The 15,449-nt window shown below is 41.1% G+C and overlaps 1 protein-coding gene across 1 annotated transcript in view; it reads left to right on the forward strand.

Moving 5' to 3' along the window:
- LOC117755036 (contactin-associated protein-like 5) overlaps positions 1–15,449 on the forward strand; it is a 96,304-nt gene that overhangs the window by 35,662 nt on the left and 45,193 nt on the right. The window contains exons 5-9 of the mRNA XM_034574501.1: positions 2,110–2,313; positions 3,464–3,648; positions 5,713–5,856; positions 9,284–9,551; positions 15,069–15,212. Coding sequence (XP_034430392.1) covers positions 2,110–2,313; positions 3,464–3,648; positions 5,713–5,856; positions 9,284–9,551; positions 15,069–15,212 — 945 coding nt within the window. The remainder of the gene's footprint in view (positions 1–2,109; positions 2,314–3,463; positions 3,649–5,712; positions 5,857–9,283; positions 9,552–15,068; positions 15,213–15,449) is intronic.

Genomic DNA, 15,449 nt, shown 5'->3' on the forward strand with positions numbered 1-15,449 from the left:
GAAAAGGTGATTCACGCACACAGTGAAATTAATAACCTGAACCGTCCTCAATACAAATGCATGTAATGGGGAATCACTTATACGCCTCTCCCACGTGTTATGAAGCGGCACTAACTAGATGAGCCGGTCAGTTCGCTGTGAAACACCCTCAGAATATCCCACAGAGAGAGTTTTATGACGACCAACCTCCACACACTGAAGGGTATTAATGTTGGATAAGCAGGTATAAAACTAATGTGGCCTCATATACTCCTCCTTTTGTTCTGGGTATTTTTGGATTCACTCGTCTGCCTGTGTCGACTGAAAATCTGAATTACAATAAAGCCAATGATCGACTCCAGCTACTGGAAATACTTATCTGCCAAAATAGACAGAGAGAGACAGAGACACAGCGAGGTACAATTTATATGCAACTCATTCTGCTGCATTAAAGACTATTTAGTACTCAATACGTGTCTCTACTGAAGCTAGAGGTGACACTGAAAATGCTCCATACTATTAACTGATCTCTCCCTGGACTGTATGATGGAGAGTGGTCGTAGAGTTCTAGATTCCCCTTTAATTTAACAGGGTTTTATAGGTAGAGCAAAAACTGTTTGTGTGCAGAAAAGTCCTCATCACTGTGTAAAATACTCCATATTCATTTATATTGCTGCAACAGCCCGGCTGTCACTACCACTGCAGCGGGACGACGCAGAGCCGGACCACATTCGAACAGTGATTAACGAAATTGCACGAGTCGTGACAGACTGTGTGGGAACTGATAAACCCGTGCGGTCCGTGCAGTTAGCTCCTACAGACACTTTTTATGGCAGTCATTTCTCGACTTGTCAAAATGGCAGGCAAAGCACAGGTATATCGATTGCTGCACTTTATTAGGTGTGAAGGTAAGACATGCCAGTGAGCGAGCGTGCACAAAGCCACAGCCCTGGAACTGGCTGACTTACTGTAAGTGGAATGGAGCCAACGTTAACGCTACAAAGGACAGCGGCCTATTGGAGCCGCCGTGGACAGAATATGCAGACGGTCACCCTGTGTTACTCAAATACATTTACAGCAAAACCAGTGTTGGTACCGAGCAGATTATCCCGGGGCTTTTGAGTCAATTTCACAGATCTTTTTGCATTAAGGAACAGAAAGCTAGCAGGAGGCATTAAGCTGTAAATGAAATGACTGAAGAAGCAATTCACATTTTAACCTGTGTGTGTGTGTGTGTGTGTGTGTGTGTGTGTGTGTGTGTGTGTGTGTGTGTGTGTGTGTGTGTGTGTGTGTGTGTGTGTGTGTGTGTGCAACATAACTCAACAACGCAATGCTGGGTTTTTATTAAACCTGGTAGGAATATGACTTGGGACGGTATCTCTAGATTGTTAACTTTTGGAGCTGATGGGTCAAAGGTCGAGGGTCAAGATAAAAATGGTAAAAAAAAGTTTATAAAATAAATCCGCAGATAATAGATAAACCTAAATCGTATATTGATCATCATATGATGTCCATGATTTTTTCAAGGTTTATCTGCATCTTATTGGACTTTAGATGTGGCCTAAAGCATATTTAGGTAACAAAAATAATGTATGGTCAGATGGTAGGAATGAAGTCATCTTGAAATCACTATTCGGTCAAACAAATGTTAGCATATGGTATTGTAATGCAATAAAATATTCAACCAATAACAGAATCTACAGATTGTTTAGATCAACCAAATCATTGTATGGTGTAAATGACATCATGAGGATTTCAGTATGAATGGATATCATCACAATATAGGAAAAAAATACAATTCCTTGATAAAACATGCGTGCTATTTAAGCTATGCATCGCTCCAGGTTGTTTTTGTATTTACTTGCTGTTCCTTCTAGTGTTTGCTGCCACAGCCACCTCATTACACTTTGTTTTTCCACTTCTTGTGTTCCAAACTCCTTCTTTTCTCTGGCACCATCTAAATGTAACATGTTGCACATTTAGGACACCTGCTCGGTTCACTTTGGCAGTGATTTTAAAAAGTTTCACTTCATCTCAGTGGGATCTTCACAACCAAGTAGCACATTTTTCGTATTGTAAGTTTTAACAGAATAAAACACTAATTTAAGGGTCACTCTCATTTTCCTTTAGAGTCTTATGTGGCAGACTTCGATGGCAGAAGCTCGCTGCTGTATCGGTTTAACCAGAAGTCCATGTCAACGGTGAAGGACGTGATCTCTCTGCGATTCAAGAGCCACCAGGCCGAGGGCGTGTTGCTGCACGGAGAGGGGCAGAGAGGAGATTACATCACCCTGGAGCTCCACCGAGGAAGACTGGACCTCTACCTCAACTTAGGTGAACGATGCGTCACAAACCTTTCCCGCAAATGTTTTGCTTACAGAGGAATTTTGTCTTAAATGTCAATGTTCCCTTGGTGACTTTGGAATCCCTGCAATATTGAGAGGCCTTTACAACATGCACATTTTAGATGCTCTTTTCATGATTGAGTGATGGTTGTCATTGGTACATCTGGCCCTACTTTCACCTGTTTGCTTCACAACATAAAAAAAAGCCCATTTCATACACAGAGGTAGATTCAAGGTGCTATACAGGAATATTAAAATGGAGACAAAATCAAAAGAAATCAATTTAAAATCAAAAAGCAGTTAAAAATTAAAACATTAAAATGATGTATTAAAAGAGCTAAAGCAAATGAAAAGGATGAATCTGTATAAAAAAAAGATTCAACAATACTATTATTTTATCAGACACTGAGAAAATTGCCACATTTAAAACCTTAGACCAGAAGATGTTTGACATTTTTAGTTGATAAATGACTGAAACAGTAAGTTAGTTCATCATTACTTGACAGAAATGATTCAGCCGGAAATTCATTGTCCAAACTAGAATGGCATTCAGTGGCGCACAAGGGCTGATAGGTCCCTTATGAAACTACATTTGAATCTGCCAGACCCAGATCTTTATTTGGATCTGCACCAAATTGCACACCATCACAGATATCAGTCTAAGATCCAAGCTTTATATTCTGCGCAATCAGTCAAAATGTCAAAAACAGCGTATCCTCTAATTTAAAGAAAGTGATGTCCTGGATCTGCCCCTTTGTCTGTATCCACACCAACATATAATGGGTTCTCTCTCGGCCCTTGTCCCATCCTTCCACCAAGTACAGGGGAAATCTGTTATATCGTTTTTTGCAAAATCCTGTTGACAAACAAACCTGCCAACCAACAAACACTCACAGACACGGGTGAAAACGTAACCTCCTTGGAGGAGGTAATAACTATTCAAGCTGTATACCTACCTTCACCCCGTATTTGTGTTGGTAGGCTAGTGTACGTCATCTGAACGAACAGAAAGGGCATAATTCTGTGTACACATGCTTTTGTTTGGCCTTCGTTCTACGTCTGAACTCCGCCTGTCTCCACTGTGGGAAAATGTAAAGCTGCTCACTGTGTTGAGCTCTTCCCTTTGTGTTCCTCCCCAGATGACAGCCGGCTGAGATTCAGCAGCGGCCGTGTTGCTGTCACTGTGGGCAGTCTGTTGGACGACCAGCACTGGCACTCTGTTCACATCGAGCGCTTCAACAAGCAGGTTAACCTCACAGTGGACTCCCACACACAGCACTTCCAAACCAAAGGAGAAGGACACTCGCTGGAGGTTGACTATGAGGTGAGTCCATGAGCCGAGGCAATTACGTAAATTGAAGGTAAGCTAGAGTGATTTTACCACTTAATAAATGTACTCAGTGGAGGCCAGACAACCATCATCAAGCTCTGAACACAAATTATGAAAGCATAAGTATAATGACCATTTTTTATAACGCAGCAATGTCGCTGGGAAATCAATCATAACTTTCTTTAAAGGTTAAAAAAAATCTTGAGATAAGTGCATAAACTTACTGGTAAATGTTGAAGAGAGACTAAACCAGGGTTGATATGATCTTGTCTTTGAGTCTTAAAGCATGAGATAGCTTTCTACGTCAACCCCTGAGTACAAAGAATTACAATGATCTATCTGAGATTTAATAAGAGCATGGATGACCTTCTCAAGATCAGGCCGAGAGAGAACAGACCTGATCTTTGAGCTGCTCCTTAGCCCATAAAAACATGATTTTTATCGGTTGTGATTTGTTTTGTAAATGAAAGGTCACTGTCAAATATCACACCCATGTTTCTGGCTGCAGGTTTGATATTTGCAGAAAGGGCTCACAAATGTTTCTCTAAAATAGGGAATTAGTTCCGTTTTCTTTTCATTTAGCTGAAGAAGGTTTTGAGAAATTCAACACTTTTATGTGCAGAACAATAAGGGACCAACTGTGGAGCCTTGGAGAACACCACGAATCGGAGGGGGGCAGAGAGGAGGAGAGAAAGCTTTGACTTATAGGAGCAGTAAGATGGAGAAGTGTACATGGAATTTTGACAGCAATTTTCTGTGTATAAAGAGTTTGATAGATTAAGTTAGCTAGATTACCTTGAGACAATGATTTGGGTTAATTAGCTAAATCTGAAAAAAAATAACTAGTCGACCTTATCCTGCAAAACTGGCTGAAACCATTGAGTAAAAATTATGCTAAGATTTTACAGGCCTAGCAACAGTAATTTAAGGGGTATTGTGATATTCTTCAACATGGGTCCTTTGTTATAAATGTGAGTGTGTAATGCATGTTTCTTCACATGATATCGCCTCTGCCGGCAGTATCACTGCACTTTTTGTGGACATTTTATAGACTGTCGCAGTTGCCCTGTAAGATCGCGTTGTAGCCACGAGGATTACTGAACCAATTTCAAAAGTGTCTTTAATTTACACTCCCACATTTAAACACATAAGGCCCAGGTTGAAAAATACAATAATTCCCCTCTAAGGGGTCAGGGGGTTGACAAGCATAAATTCCTAAAGATATCACCTTTAAAGATGCATTGTTGAAATACAGCAAACATGCTACTCCTGGCCATGACTAAAAGTGTGAGGACAGCCCAAACCCAAGCAATGACAAAATAATGTCATACCGAAACCGTGGCCATTCTTATGCTGCGATAACAGCCTCCACTCTTCTGGGAAGGCTTTCAGAAATATTTTGGAACCTTGCTGAGGGGATTTGCTTCCATTCAGCCACAAGAGCATTAGTGAGGGTGGGCACTGATGATGGGCGATAAGGCCTGGCTCACAGCTGGTGTTCCAGTTCACCCCAGAGGCATTAGATAGGGCTGGAGTCAGGGTTCTGTGCAGGCCAGCCAAGTCCCTCCAGCGGAATCAGAAACAAAGAAGAAAATGTTTATGGATTATACTTTCTGCACAAGGGTACTGCCACGCTATAAAAAAGAAAAGGTCTTTCCCAAACTGCTGCAGCATCAAGATTCCCCTTTGTTTGACGAAAGGACAAACATCAAACCATGAAAAGCTGCAGACCAGAGGCTCACATACTGCGTTCATGTTATCACTGTAGAGTGTACTGTGTTTGGATTCAGTGAGTGGGTGTTGTTTTCTCACTTGCTGAATCACTGGCTCAGCTGTTTATGCAGAAACTGGTGAGAATAAGTGTGTGGGCTTCATGTATTTTGAGGCTACCCTGCCTGATGATGGTTCCACAGTAAAATACAGAACAGAATTGAAATGGAAATTATTTGTATAAACATAGCAGGCATGAATATGCATGTTTGTACCTGTTCGTGTTGGATCCATTTCTGTATCCAGGGATAAGTGGTTCACCTCTTGTGTTTCCTTCTCACCGTGCAGCTGAGTTTTGGGGGCATCCCGCTGCCTGGTAAACCCGGCACCTTTCTGAGGAAGAACTTCCACGGCTGCATGGAAAACCTTTACTACAACGGGATCAATATCATAGACCTGGCAAAGAGACGCAAGCCACAGATACACAGTGTGGTAAGTTTGATGGACTTTCAGAGTGTCTGCATGTGTCAGAGTGAGTCAGCTGCTTGAACATCTGTATTCAGTGCACGTACTCTATACTGCGAAATTCATTAGATCTTCCTTTTGAAGATGGATGTTGAAACGCTCAGGCTTAAGAGCCAGACGTCTACTTGATTTTTCAGGCTTATACAGACAATAATATTTGGGTTTTTCAAAATCTGATAAGAATATAACCAATATTCTTTTTTTTCAACAGATATCTAATCAAAACATACATTTGATTAATTAGAGATTAAATATTTAACAGCTTAAAAATATATGTCTTGGTTATTACGTATATTTAGCATTTCTAGATAGCATTTCTTTTTCACTTTACTGTGACATATGTGCAGATACACCTGTGAGAACATACCTCTGTGGAAGCTCTATTTGCCAGATCAGGATCCTCAGCTTCCTCTGTAGATCCTGCATGAGTCCGTCCAAATGGTTTCCCGGAGACATTTTTCCATTCTTACGCCAGAACATCTTTGTACCAGGGAAAATGTATTTATTTATATTTCAAGAGAAAGGGACAGTTACAGAAAGGGTGAGGAAGAGAAAGTTGGCAACAAAGGCATTCTGAGAGGCTCAGGCTGTAAATAAAGATCACTGCAGAACTTCTTCTTGGTTCAACCTGCTTTTGTACATCTATTAATTCTCAATGTTTCATTTTTTTAAATTCCAGCTTTTTATGTTTAGACTTAATTAAACTTGATAGTGTGCTTTACCAATCAACACTAAAAGAATGAAGTTCATTGTGTAGTAGTGCGCTATGCTTGTAGCTCTGTGTAGTCATACCGATGCTTTGAGCTAAATGCTAACACCAGTTTGCTTACATGCTCACAGTATTATTGCTAACAATTGTAATGTTTTTATGTGTGATAGATCAAAGGGAATTAGCATGCTAGTGTTTGCCAATTTGTGCTAAACCCAAAGTTCAGCTCAGGATGTCAATAAAGATGGATGACACAGAAGTAAAGCCAAAATATTATGGAAACGGGTGCTGCTGTCTCGTGCTGGTGTTGTCATGTGGAGAATCTGCACAGTAGTGGTCAGGTGTTGGAACTGCAATATCAAGGTCCCGCCAAGTTTCAGCTGTCGATCATGTCATTTCACTGCGTTTACAGCATCAATTAACTAAGTATTAACTGTGTGATTAGATCTACCTAAAATAATTTAATGTGCACTTTTGACTTTTTTATTTTGGCCAATGCTCCATCTGCTAATATGGAGGAGGTTGGGATTATAACCTACAGTGCAGCCACCAGGGGGTGATCAAGATGCTTTGGCTTCACTTTTGGGGAGCTGTCATGTCATCCATCTTTATAAGCAGTCGATAGGAATTTCACATTTACAAGAGCAAAAATTTTGGCCTGATGATGGCGCTACACGAAAACTCAGGATCGCCGAAGTCGGTGTAATCTATTCCTGGTGGGGAGGAGGACATGGCTAATGTCAGGACATCCCCAGAGTTTTCAGGATACATCATCAGGGAACCATGAATATCTCGGTTGATCCATTTTTACAGTTACTATGTTATTTTCATCTAACAAACCATCCAACATCACCACTGTGGCAAAGTAAAAGTTTTAAAGTTCTCTTTGTTGTTTTCTATTTGAGATTTGATTATATTTGATTAGTCCGATTTAAAGTATGCCGGTCAGAAATCGGAAAGAGGGTATAACTTCAAAAAAATCATTACGTCCACTGCAATCTTAACTACTCTTTCATTAAGTCCAAGTGTGTGAGTGGATTCATTTAGAGACTCGACCTCCCACACAAATCAGACCGGTCGGCCAAAGAGCCACAAGCCACATCTCATCTGAGACACCCCCTCCATTTAATGTCTGATTGCTGTGTTAAAAAGCCTTTACTGACAACAGAGGCAGGGAGGTGGAGAGGGAGAGTGTCAAGATGGAAGCTGTAATGGAATTTCAATGGGACAATCTCCCTGAGGTTGATAGAGGAATCACATTGAGAGTCAAAGAGCTGTGATTGCTCTGTGCTGCCCTGCAGGCGTCGGGACTGATAGGACTCTGACCTCGACAGACATGACCAGTCTGAAGTTTGAATGTACCTAACACAACCTCTGCATTGCACAGAAATATACTGAAATGTTTTTTTTACGTTGGGCTGCTTCACGGTATCGGTTTGGAGCGAACAAACTTCAATAGATCCATGGATTCTCAGCGGACCCAATCCATTTCTGCTTATGTTTACATGGCCTCTGAGTCAAATGGATTTCCTCAATACCCACATAAAGTTTGTTTCAATTTCTAGGTGGAAACAACAAGATTTACGAGTTATTTATATGTATATGTAATATGCTATTCTTAATGAAATAGTTCTTAACTCGTGTCCCTTCTAAACTTGTCTGTTGGAATAGGGTGGTTTGGTCCATGGAGATGCTGGTTGCAGCTTTTTTTTCTAAAACAGTAAAAGTGACCTGCAGTAATTGAGCCGCGGGATAAAAGACCTGCTGCTACGCAAAGAGCTGCTCGCCTGTTTGGTCAAAGTTCAGTGAAGCCCAACTCAGTTCGCAGAATAACGTCACTTATGTGTCGCCAGTTTATTCAAAGTTTATCAATATCAGACGTATCACTTGTTCAAATCGCAACAAATTTAACACTGCCCATCCTTGGGCCATTAACAATACACATGAATAAGATGGTTCTTGCGGAATTGGATGATAAGATTGATACCACTCTCTTGTCTTTATGGAAAATCTGAAGTGACAGGGAGCAGCGAGTTAACTTAATCTAAATATAAGAACTGAATTCAACCAGCTGGCCTGTGTTTAGAAAGATCTGTATAAAACCTGAAAAGTGAGAATGACAAGTTTGTGATTTCCGGTGGGGCTACAGACCCGACTGACCAGGGACAGAAAGTTCCAGCACGATGCACCATGTTGAAGAGACTTAACGAAGGAGATCTGATGTGTTGATTACTGAGCTTTAGAGGTGCAGGGAGAGTGAGTGTGGTATCGATCGTCTCAGTAAGAAACAAATAAGCTTAATTAAATGTCAACCTATTCCTTTAATCACATGAAAAGTTGTTTTTAACTGAAATCTGTGACATATCAAACACTATGAAATTTTGCAGCTGCATTAATATCATGAATTAATGGCTCCGTTTTAGTAGTAGGCTTCTAATTGCTGCTGCTGATTACTTTATAATTTATGACAGATAATTCGGTATAACCAACAAAAGATGTCACTTAATGATCCTGGCTGAGGTTAGGTTAAGGTTTTGCTCGTGGCTCTTTAACCATCTGGCCCCTTTTTGTGCATATGACATTTATTTTGAAACACATAACAATGAATTTCACATGAGACCAGCTTTCCCCGAACATAGCTGAAGATACATGCAAATCGGTGTCCTTGGCTTTGTCATCCTCCAGGGCAACGTGACCTTCTCGTGCTCGCAGCCCCAGCTGGTGGCTTGCACCTTTCTGAGCTCCGGCAGCAGCTTCCTGTCGCTTCCATCAGCAGCATCTGCCACGGGAGGCTTCTCTGTTCGCTTCCAGTTCAGGACGTGGAACCCAGATGGGCTGCTGCTGTCTGTGCCACTGAACCCGGAGCCCCAGAGACTGGAGCTGCAGATCAGCAACACCCAACTGCGTGTGACCCTCCACAGCTCCGGACAACAGAAGTCAGAGGTCTCCACAGGTCAGTGCACAGCGCACACACACATATGCTAAGACATGAGATGAAAAAGGATTGTCCATGGCTGCATTAACACTAACATACAAAATTCTCAGATTAACTTTTCATTAGACTTTTGTGAATACATGATTATACATGAAGTAATTAGGGGGTCTATTGATTTTTAAATCAGGCTGAAACCATGATACAAACATCCAAAATAAACAATACCTGTTATAAATCGTGAAATTATGTAAATTCAAGTAGGACCTGAACTGTCGCTCAGAAACTGAGGTCTCATCACGTATGGGTAAAAAGTATTTTGGTTTAAAGGTACCTCTACTTGTGCTGTGTGGTTTTTTGGTGACTGGGTCACTCTTTTGTTTGACTCGTGCACATGTTGGTAACAGTCCAGGAAACACAATGCAATGCTCCAGCAAAGAGAAGGCTAATGTAGCCACCCACCATGGAGACCATTAACATTTTAATTGCACCATGAGATAATCCCTGGGATCTTGTCTGCAAATGTCTGTAAAACGCAGACTCATCCTCTGCAAGTGCACCGCATGGGCGTGGGGGGTAAATTCCCTCGTTACACCAGGGCACTGTAGATTTTCCTTACTCTTGTTGAGGGTTAAGGGCAGAGGATTGTCACACCTTGTTAAAACCCTATGGGACAAATTGTGATTTGTGAATATGAGCTATGCAAAACAAATTTGATTGATTTGATTGATTGATAGAAGAGGTACAAGATAAAATACATGTGAGCTACACTGGAAACATATCCAACACGTTAAATAGAGCTCAAACGAGGAACACTTAATCTTAACATTCCTTTAAGTGCGTTTATTTAAAGGAAACATACTGTGCTCATATTCAGGCTGTGTTGTGTATTGATGTTCAGAAAATCCATCACTTTCCTCGAACTGTCCATCACTGCAGCTCCTCTTTTCAGCCTCTGTCTCAAACACTTGGTTTTAACCCCCGATGAAGCTCAATCTGCTGTGATTGGTCAGCCGGACCATTCTGTGATTGGTCGACAGCTTCTAGCGCGTGGAGGAAATGTCGGCCTCCGCTCTCGCTCAGCTTGGCTTTGTTACTGTTTTGCTGTGTTGTATTATGCAAATGTGGGGCATTGTGACGTTACGTGACATCGCGCTGGTGTGAAAGCATCGGCCAGTCTAGTAACGAGGTATTTCAGGATCATCAGGAGCTTCAGGCTTTTCTGCGGTGGAGAGGAGCTCGCTTTACTACAGGCTTTGGACTTTTTCACTTTGCAGAACTTTTACATTTGAAAAATCATCATATGTCTACTTAAAAAAAACTACTTTTGTGGAAGAAAGGAAAAGAATCACGTCCTTAAAACTTGACCTCAGAGATGATAATACATGTGCATTTTTTAAAATCTCACTTGACGGGAACTTGAGATGCATCTACTTGAGCATGTCGACCCCAAAGTGCGACAGGCTGCTTGTTTTTTATGTGCTTCACTTAACTGAGACAGACAAAGACAGACAGTGTCACTCATCCTAATCCAGAATCTGGAAACAGAGCACGCTAAGTGGTGCCAGTAATTGCATCTGACTTACTTTTATCACCTTTGTCCTCAATAAAAAGTTTATTTTTTCACAGGGAGAAAATTTGATCCAATTCTGTGCATGGGATTGCTTAGCAGAGATAACTCCGATAACTATGATTGGCTGGGTAAGCCAGACTTTCAAGAAACGGTGAGCTGCAGGGAAATACAGATGGAGAAGACAACCACCGCAGCTCAGGGAAAATATTCCTTTTTTATATAATTTTCCTCAAACTGCATTAAATTATCTTCTCTGGGGGCCTATCGGTGTTATGGCTGTAGCACACGAGAAATATGACCTGGAGTCTGCTTATTGTTTGCAATGATGTGTGAAGTGAAAGTTTCGCCACAAATTAATTTAGCAGAGTGAAGATGTAATCTCACATTGCTTTTGATATGAATCGACGTCTCCGCTAATTTGGGGTGTTTATCTATTTATTCACTCTCTGATTTTCGTTCTGATTCCTTGTTTTGCTTCCTCCTTGGGTGGATTGTTGGAGGTCACACTTGCCGCTGAAATTATTATCGAGCAAGCGTGCAGATAGCATCTCGGTTTCAAATTCAGGAGAGGCTAATGTAGCCACCCACCATGGAGACCATTAACATTTTAAACGCACCGAGAGATAATCCCTGGGATCTTGTCTGCAAATGTGTGTAAGACGCAGACTCGTCCTCTGCAAGTGCACCGCATCAAACACGGGCGTGGGGGGTAAATTCCCTTGTTACACCAGGGTACTGCAATAATGCTGGTCTAGTGCGAAAAAAGGCTGCGTGATCCTGGGAGCCGCTGGAAATCTTCCGTATGATGGATGTGCTGATTCATAACAAACAGTGAGAGCGGAGCGGAGAGGGCCAGACTGACTGCTGCTGAATCTGTACTGCATGCTGTGCAGGGGTTCAGGTCGCGTTAAGTTTAAAGAGATACCTGTTAATGCCTCTTTTGCTGTGCAACATCATTATATGTTTTGTATCAGCTGCTAAAAATCATTATCCTCATTAATAATGAAATTATTGCAGCAAATGAATTCCAAGTTAAGTTGTGAATCTCAAACTATGGATTTTAATTGAGAGTAAATCAAGTTGATAGATTAAAGCATTTTCACTTTTTCTCACCGCTTTCCTGTGAAGGCATGAAGGTATCACACAGCTCATAGCGAAGTCAAACTCAGCGCAGCAGAGGTCTTTGAGCAATCGTTAAACAGCCGTGGGGCTCATCCTGGGTTCCTGTAAATCTGCAGATTTTCTATATTTAACCTGCTGTTTTAATCCGGCTTTTCAGTTTTATAAGAAATGTCTCTTAGTTTAAAACTCTTATTCAGTTTGACAAGTGGACAGTAGAATCGCTTAAGGATAAACTCAGTCGCCAGTGTTTGATAAAGGCTTCAAGAGCATTAGTGTGGAACAAATATTGATCTGTTTCTTCGTCTGTTCGGCCTCAACATCATCTGCATCAACAGCCATAGGCTTCATTTTTGTTATCCTCAAACAAAGAGACACACACGACGGGAAACAGCAAGATGAGCTTTTGTTTCATTGAGCTCACGCTGCCTGTCTGTGCTGGAAGAGCTTGAGGTCGGTAGTCATGGCATGAAACCTTGAAATGTGTGTTTCCAGGAGGCATCAGTGGGGCTTAAAGGTGTCGTCTCACACATGAGAATAGGCAGAGCTTTTATTCTTCCTGACGGGGCAGCAATACTCATGCAGATCACCGCTATGATAGGGAACACTCGCGTGCTGGGCAGTGCTATGACACTCCCAGCTTGGCCAGCAGCAGGATAGCGAGCAGATCATGATATATATATGAGCTGAAAGGGGGGAAGAGGAAACTCCCACTGATGCTCGCCTGCAGTCCCTCGCGGCTACACTGTTTATTCCGTGAAGCAGTCAATGGAGTGGAGAAAAATGCCCAAGGCACTCGCAGTCTTGCGGGATAAAAGGTTCTGCTGTAAGCGACAGGCATCAGTGGACTGGGTGAAAATCTCAACTTTTCCCAGGAGCTTGGACACGTCTCATTTTGGACTAACTCAAATCACTCCCAGGGTGCATTCTGCTCGGCTCCCGAGCCGCAGCACACGCAGCTCAATTTGGATGCAAATTTAGTCTGGGACCAGTCAGCGCGGGCAGAACGGAGGTGTGGCTCAGTCATTTCAAGTCACCGCCGCAATAATGGTGTTGTTTTCCTGAGCGCTGCAGCTCGGTGAAGATGTCAGTGTCATTTTGAAAGAAATGTTTTATAGCTGAAACTGGGTTGGATTATTACTCTTTTGGATTGATTTTCAGCTTGATTTTGGTTCCTTGGGGTCAAATAAATTTGATTTAGCATAAGATTTGGTGTTTGGTCATCAGGTTTGACATTTTAAGGAAATAGAATTCAAATTTTACTTCACTTTTTTACTATGATACCAATAAGATACATACTTTTATCTGATACTATTCTTGTCTCGACAGTTAGAATGACACAGAAACAATTTCGCTAGCTACGTTTATACTTTGGATTTGTTTTCCTTACTTACAGTAATCATATGGGTATAACTTCATCGCTGACGACTGTTAATATGTGTAACATGTGTTATTTATTCTGCCACTGCACTTACATACAAGCTTGAACACAGCATCTTAATCGTCAGTCGTTGCAACACCCACCTTCAGTCTTCTTCTGTCTTTATGTCGTATGTTGAGTTAAAGTAGATGAAAGATTCTCTTAAAAACAATGTGAGTTGTGTGAAACATAATTTTCAGAAATCAAGCAGGATCTTTATGTAAGTAACAGCAAGGTGTCAATGAAAGTCAACTTTAAAGTCCACTTTAAAAGGAACCTGTTACTTCAGTGCATTTAACTTTATAAAGAAAATCTATATAAAAGCAAAATAGCTTCAGACAGGAAGACAGTATTATATTATACTATATTAGGGCTGTCATGATATCCTGATATAGATGATAAGCGTCTTTAATAATTAATAAAATGTAAATTGATATTTTGTCAGTATTTTGTGGATTGTATCATACGATAACATATTTAGAATAATTACTTTGCCAAAAAGAGGATATAACACACAATAAATATTAAATATAATTTTACATTAAATAATTAATAATCAAATATTATAATTCTGATTATGATTATTATTATTCAAGCTTTCTAAAGATAATCTTTTGGCCATTATTATTATTTTGTGCTTTACCACGTTATCATAATTATTACTGAGGGATTAACATACAAGCCTCATTGTAATGTTGCAGCCGGTCAATGAGGCACTAGTTTAAACTATTGTATACACTGTTGTGATTTGTTGCAATGCATCATATGGTACATGCTCATAGGTTTTCAAAGTCCAAATCAACAAAGAGAGGAGGAATTACAGCCGCAGTAATCCCATGTGAAATGTGGAATTATAAAATACAGTAGGTGAGTACAGGGCTTAGTTTTACATCAGTGGAAACGATGCAAAGTCCACAGTAATTAGTTAACACCGACAAGCTGACATTAGAATCAATCTTACTCATTTACACGTCAACTAAATATAGATGATAAAATATGCATCAAGAATGCATCTTGTGACACAGAAAGGGGGGGGGGGGGTTGTTTGACTTATTTTTGAAGAGGCTGACTGCGTGTGATGCCAAGAAACATCTGTGCGAAAGGCAAAGTGTTGATGGGAAATTGGGGATTTGACTGCAGCGTTGGCAGGTACAGAAATATCAGTGTCAAAAGGTGTATATCTTTACTTAAACATTAACACCGGGGAAATGAATCATCAAAAGTCTCGTGCTCCCGTGGCTATTGCTGCATGGAGCCCTGATAACAGGAAATACTTCGAAAACACTGCCACTCTGACTGTGTCACACATTTAGATGAAACAAGAGCACAGTGATGGAAACCATTCACAGCCTCCAGGCGCTCAACAAATAACTTTCTGTGCTGCCGCTGACTTCACTGTTTGAAAATGCGAAATGTTCCTCTGCAGGTCTCAGAGTCAGTGATGGACTGTGGCACTCAGTGAGTCTGGACACCAGGAACCTACAGATCTCTGTGACTGTGGATGGAGAGCCGTGCTCCACGACTGAGCTGTGGGAACAAGTGGAGTCAAGAGCCAACTTGTATTTTGGAGGTTTGTGGATTCTCACACTTTAAAGATACATTATTATGTTCCTCTTTGAGGGGGAAGTAAAAGATGGATATTTGAACTTAAGTTTAAAACAAGTAAACTCCATCCCCCCCAGATGTCTGAGTCCGGGGTTTCTCCTGCCAGCCCCTTGTAGTAAAAACTCTGGATAGTGTCTGAATGAGCAAGGATATCCTCCAGAGGATTCACCGCAAGCGAGTGGGCGTGTTGACGACATTTGTT

Source organism: Hippoglossus hippoglossus, chromosome 21 (genome assembly GCF_009819705.1).
Source record: "Hippoglossus hippoglossus isolate fHipHip1 chromosome 21, fHipHip1.pri, whole genome shotgun sequence".
Classification (NCBI taxonomy): Eukaryota; Metazoa; Chordata; class Actinopteri; order Pleuronectiformes; family Pleuronectidae; genus Hippoglossus; species Hippoglossus hippoglossus.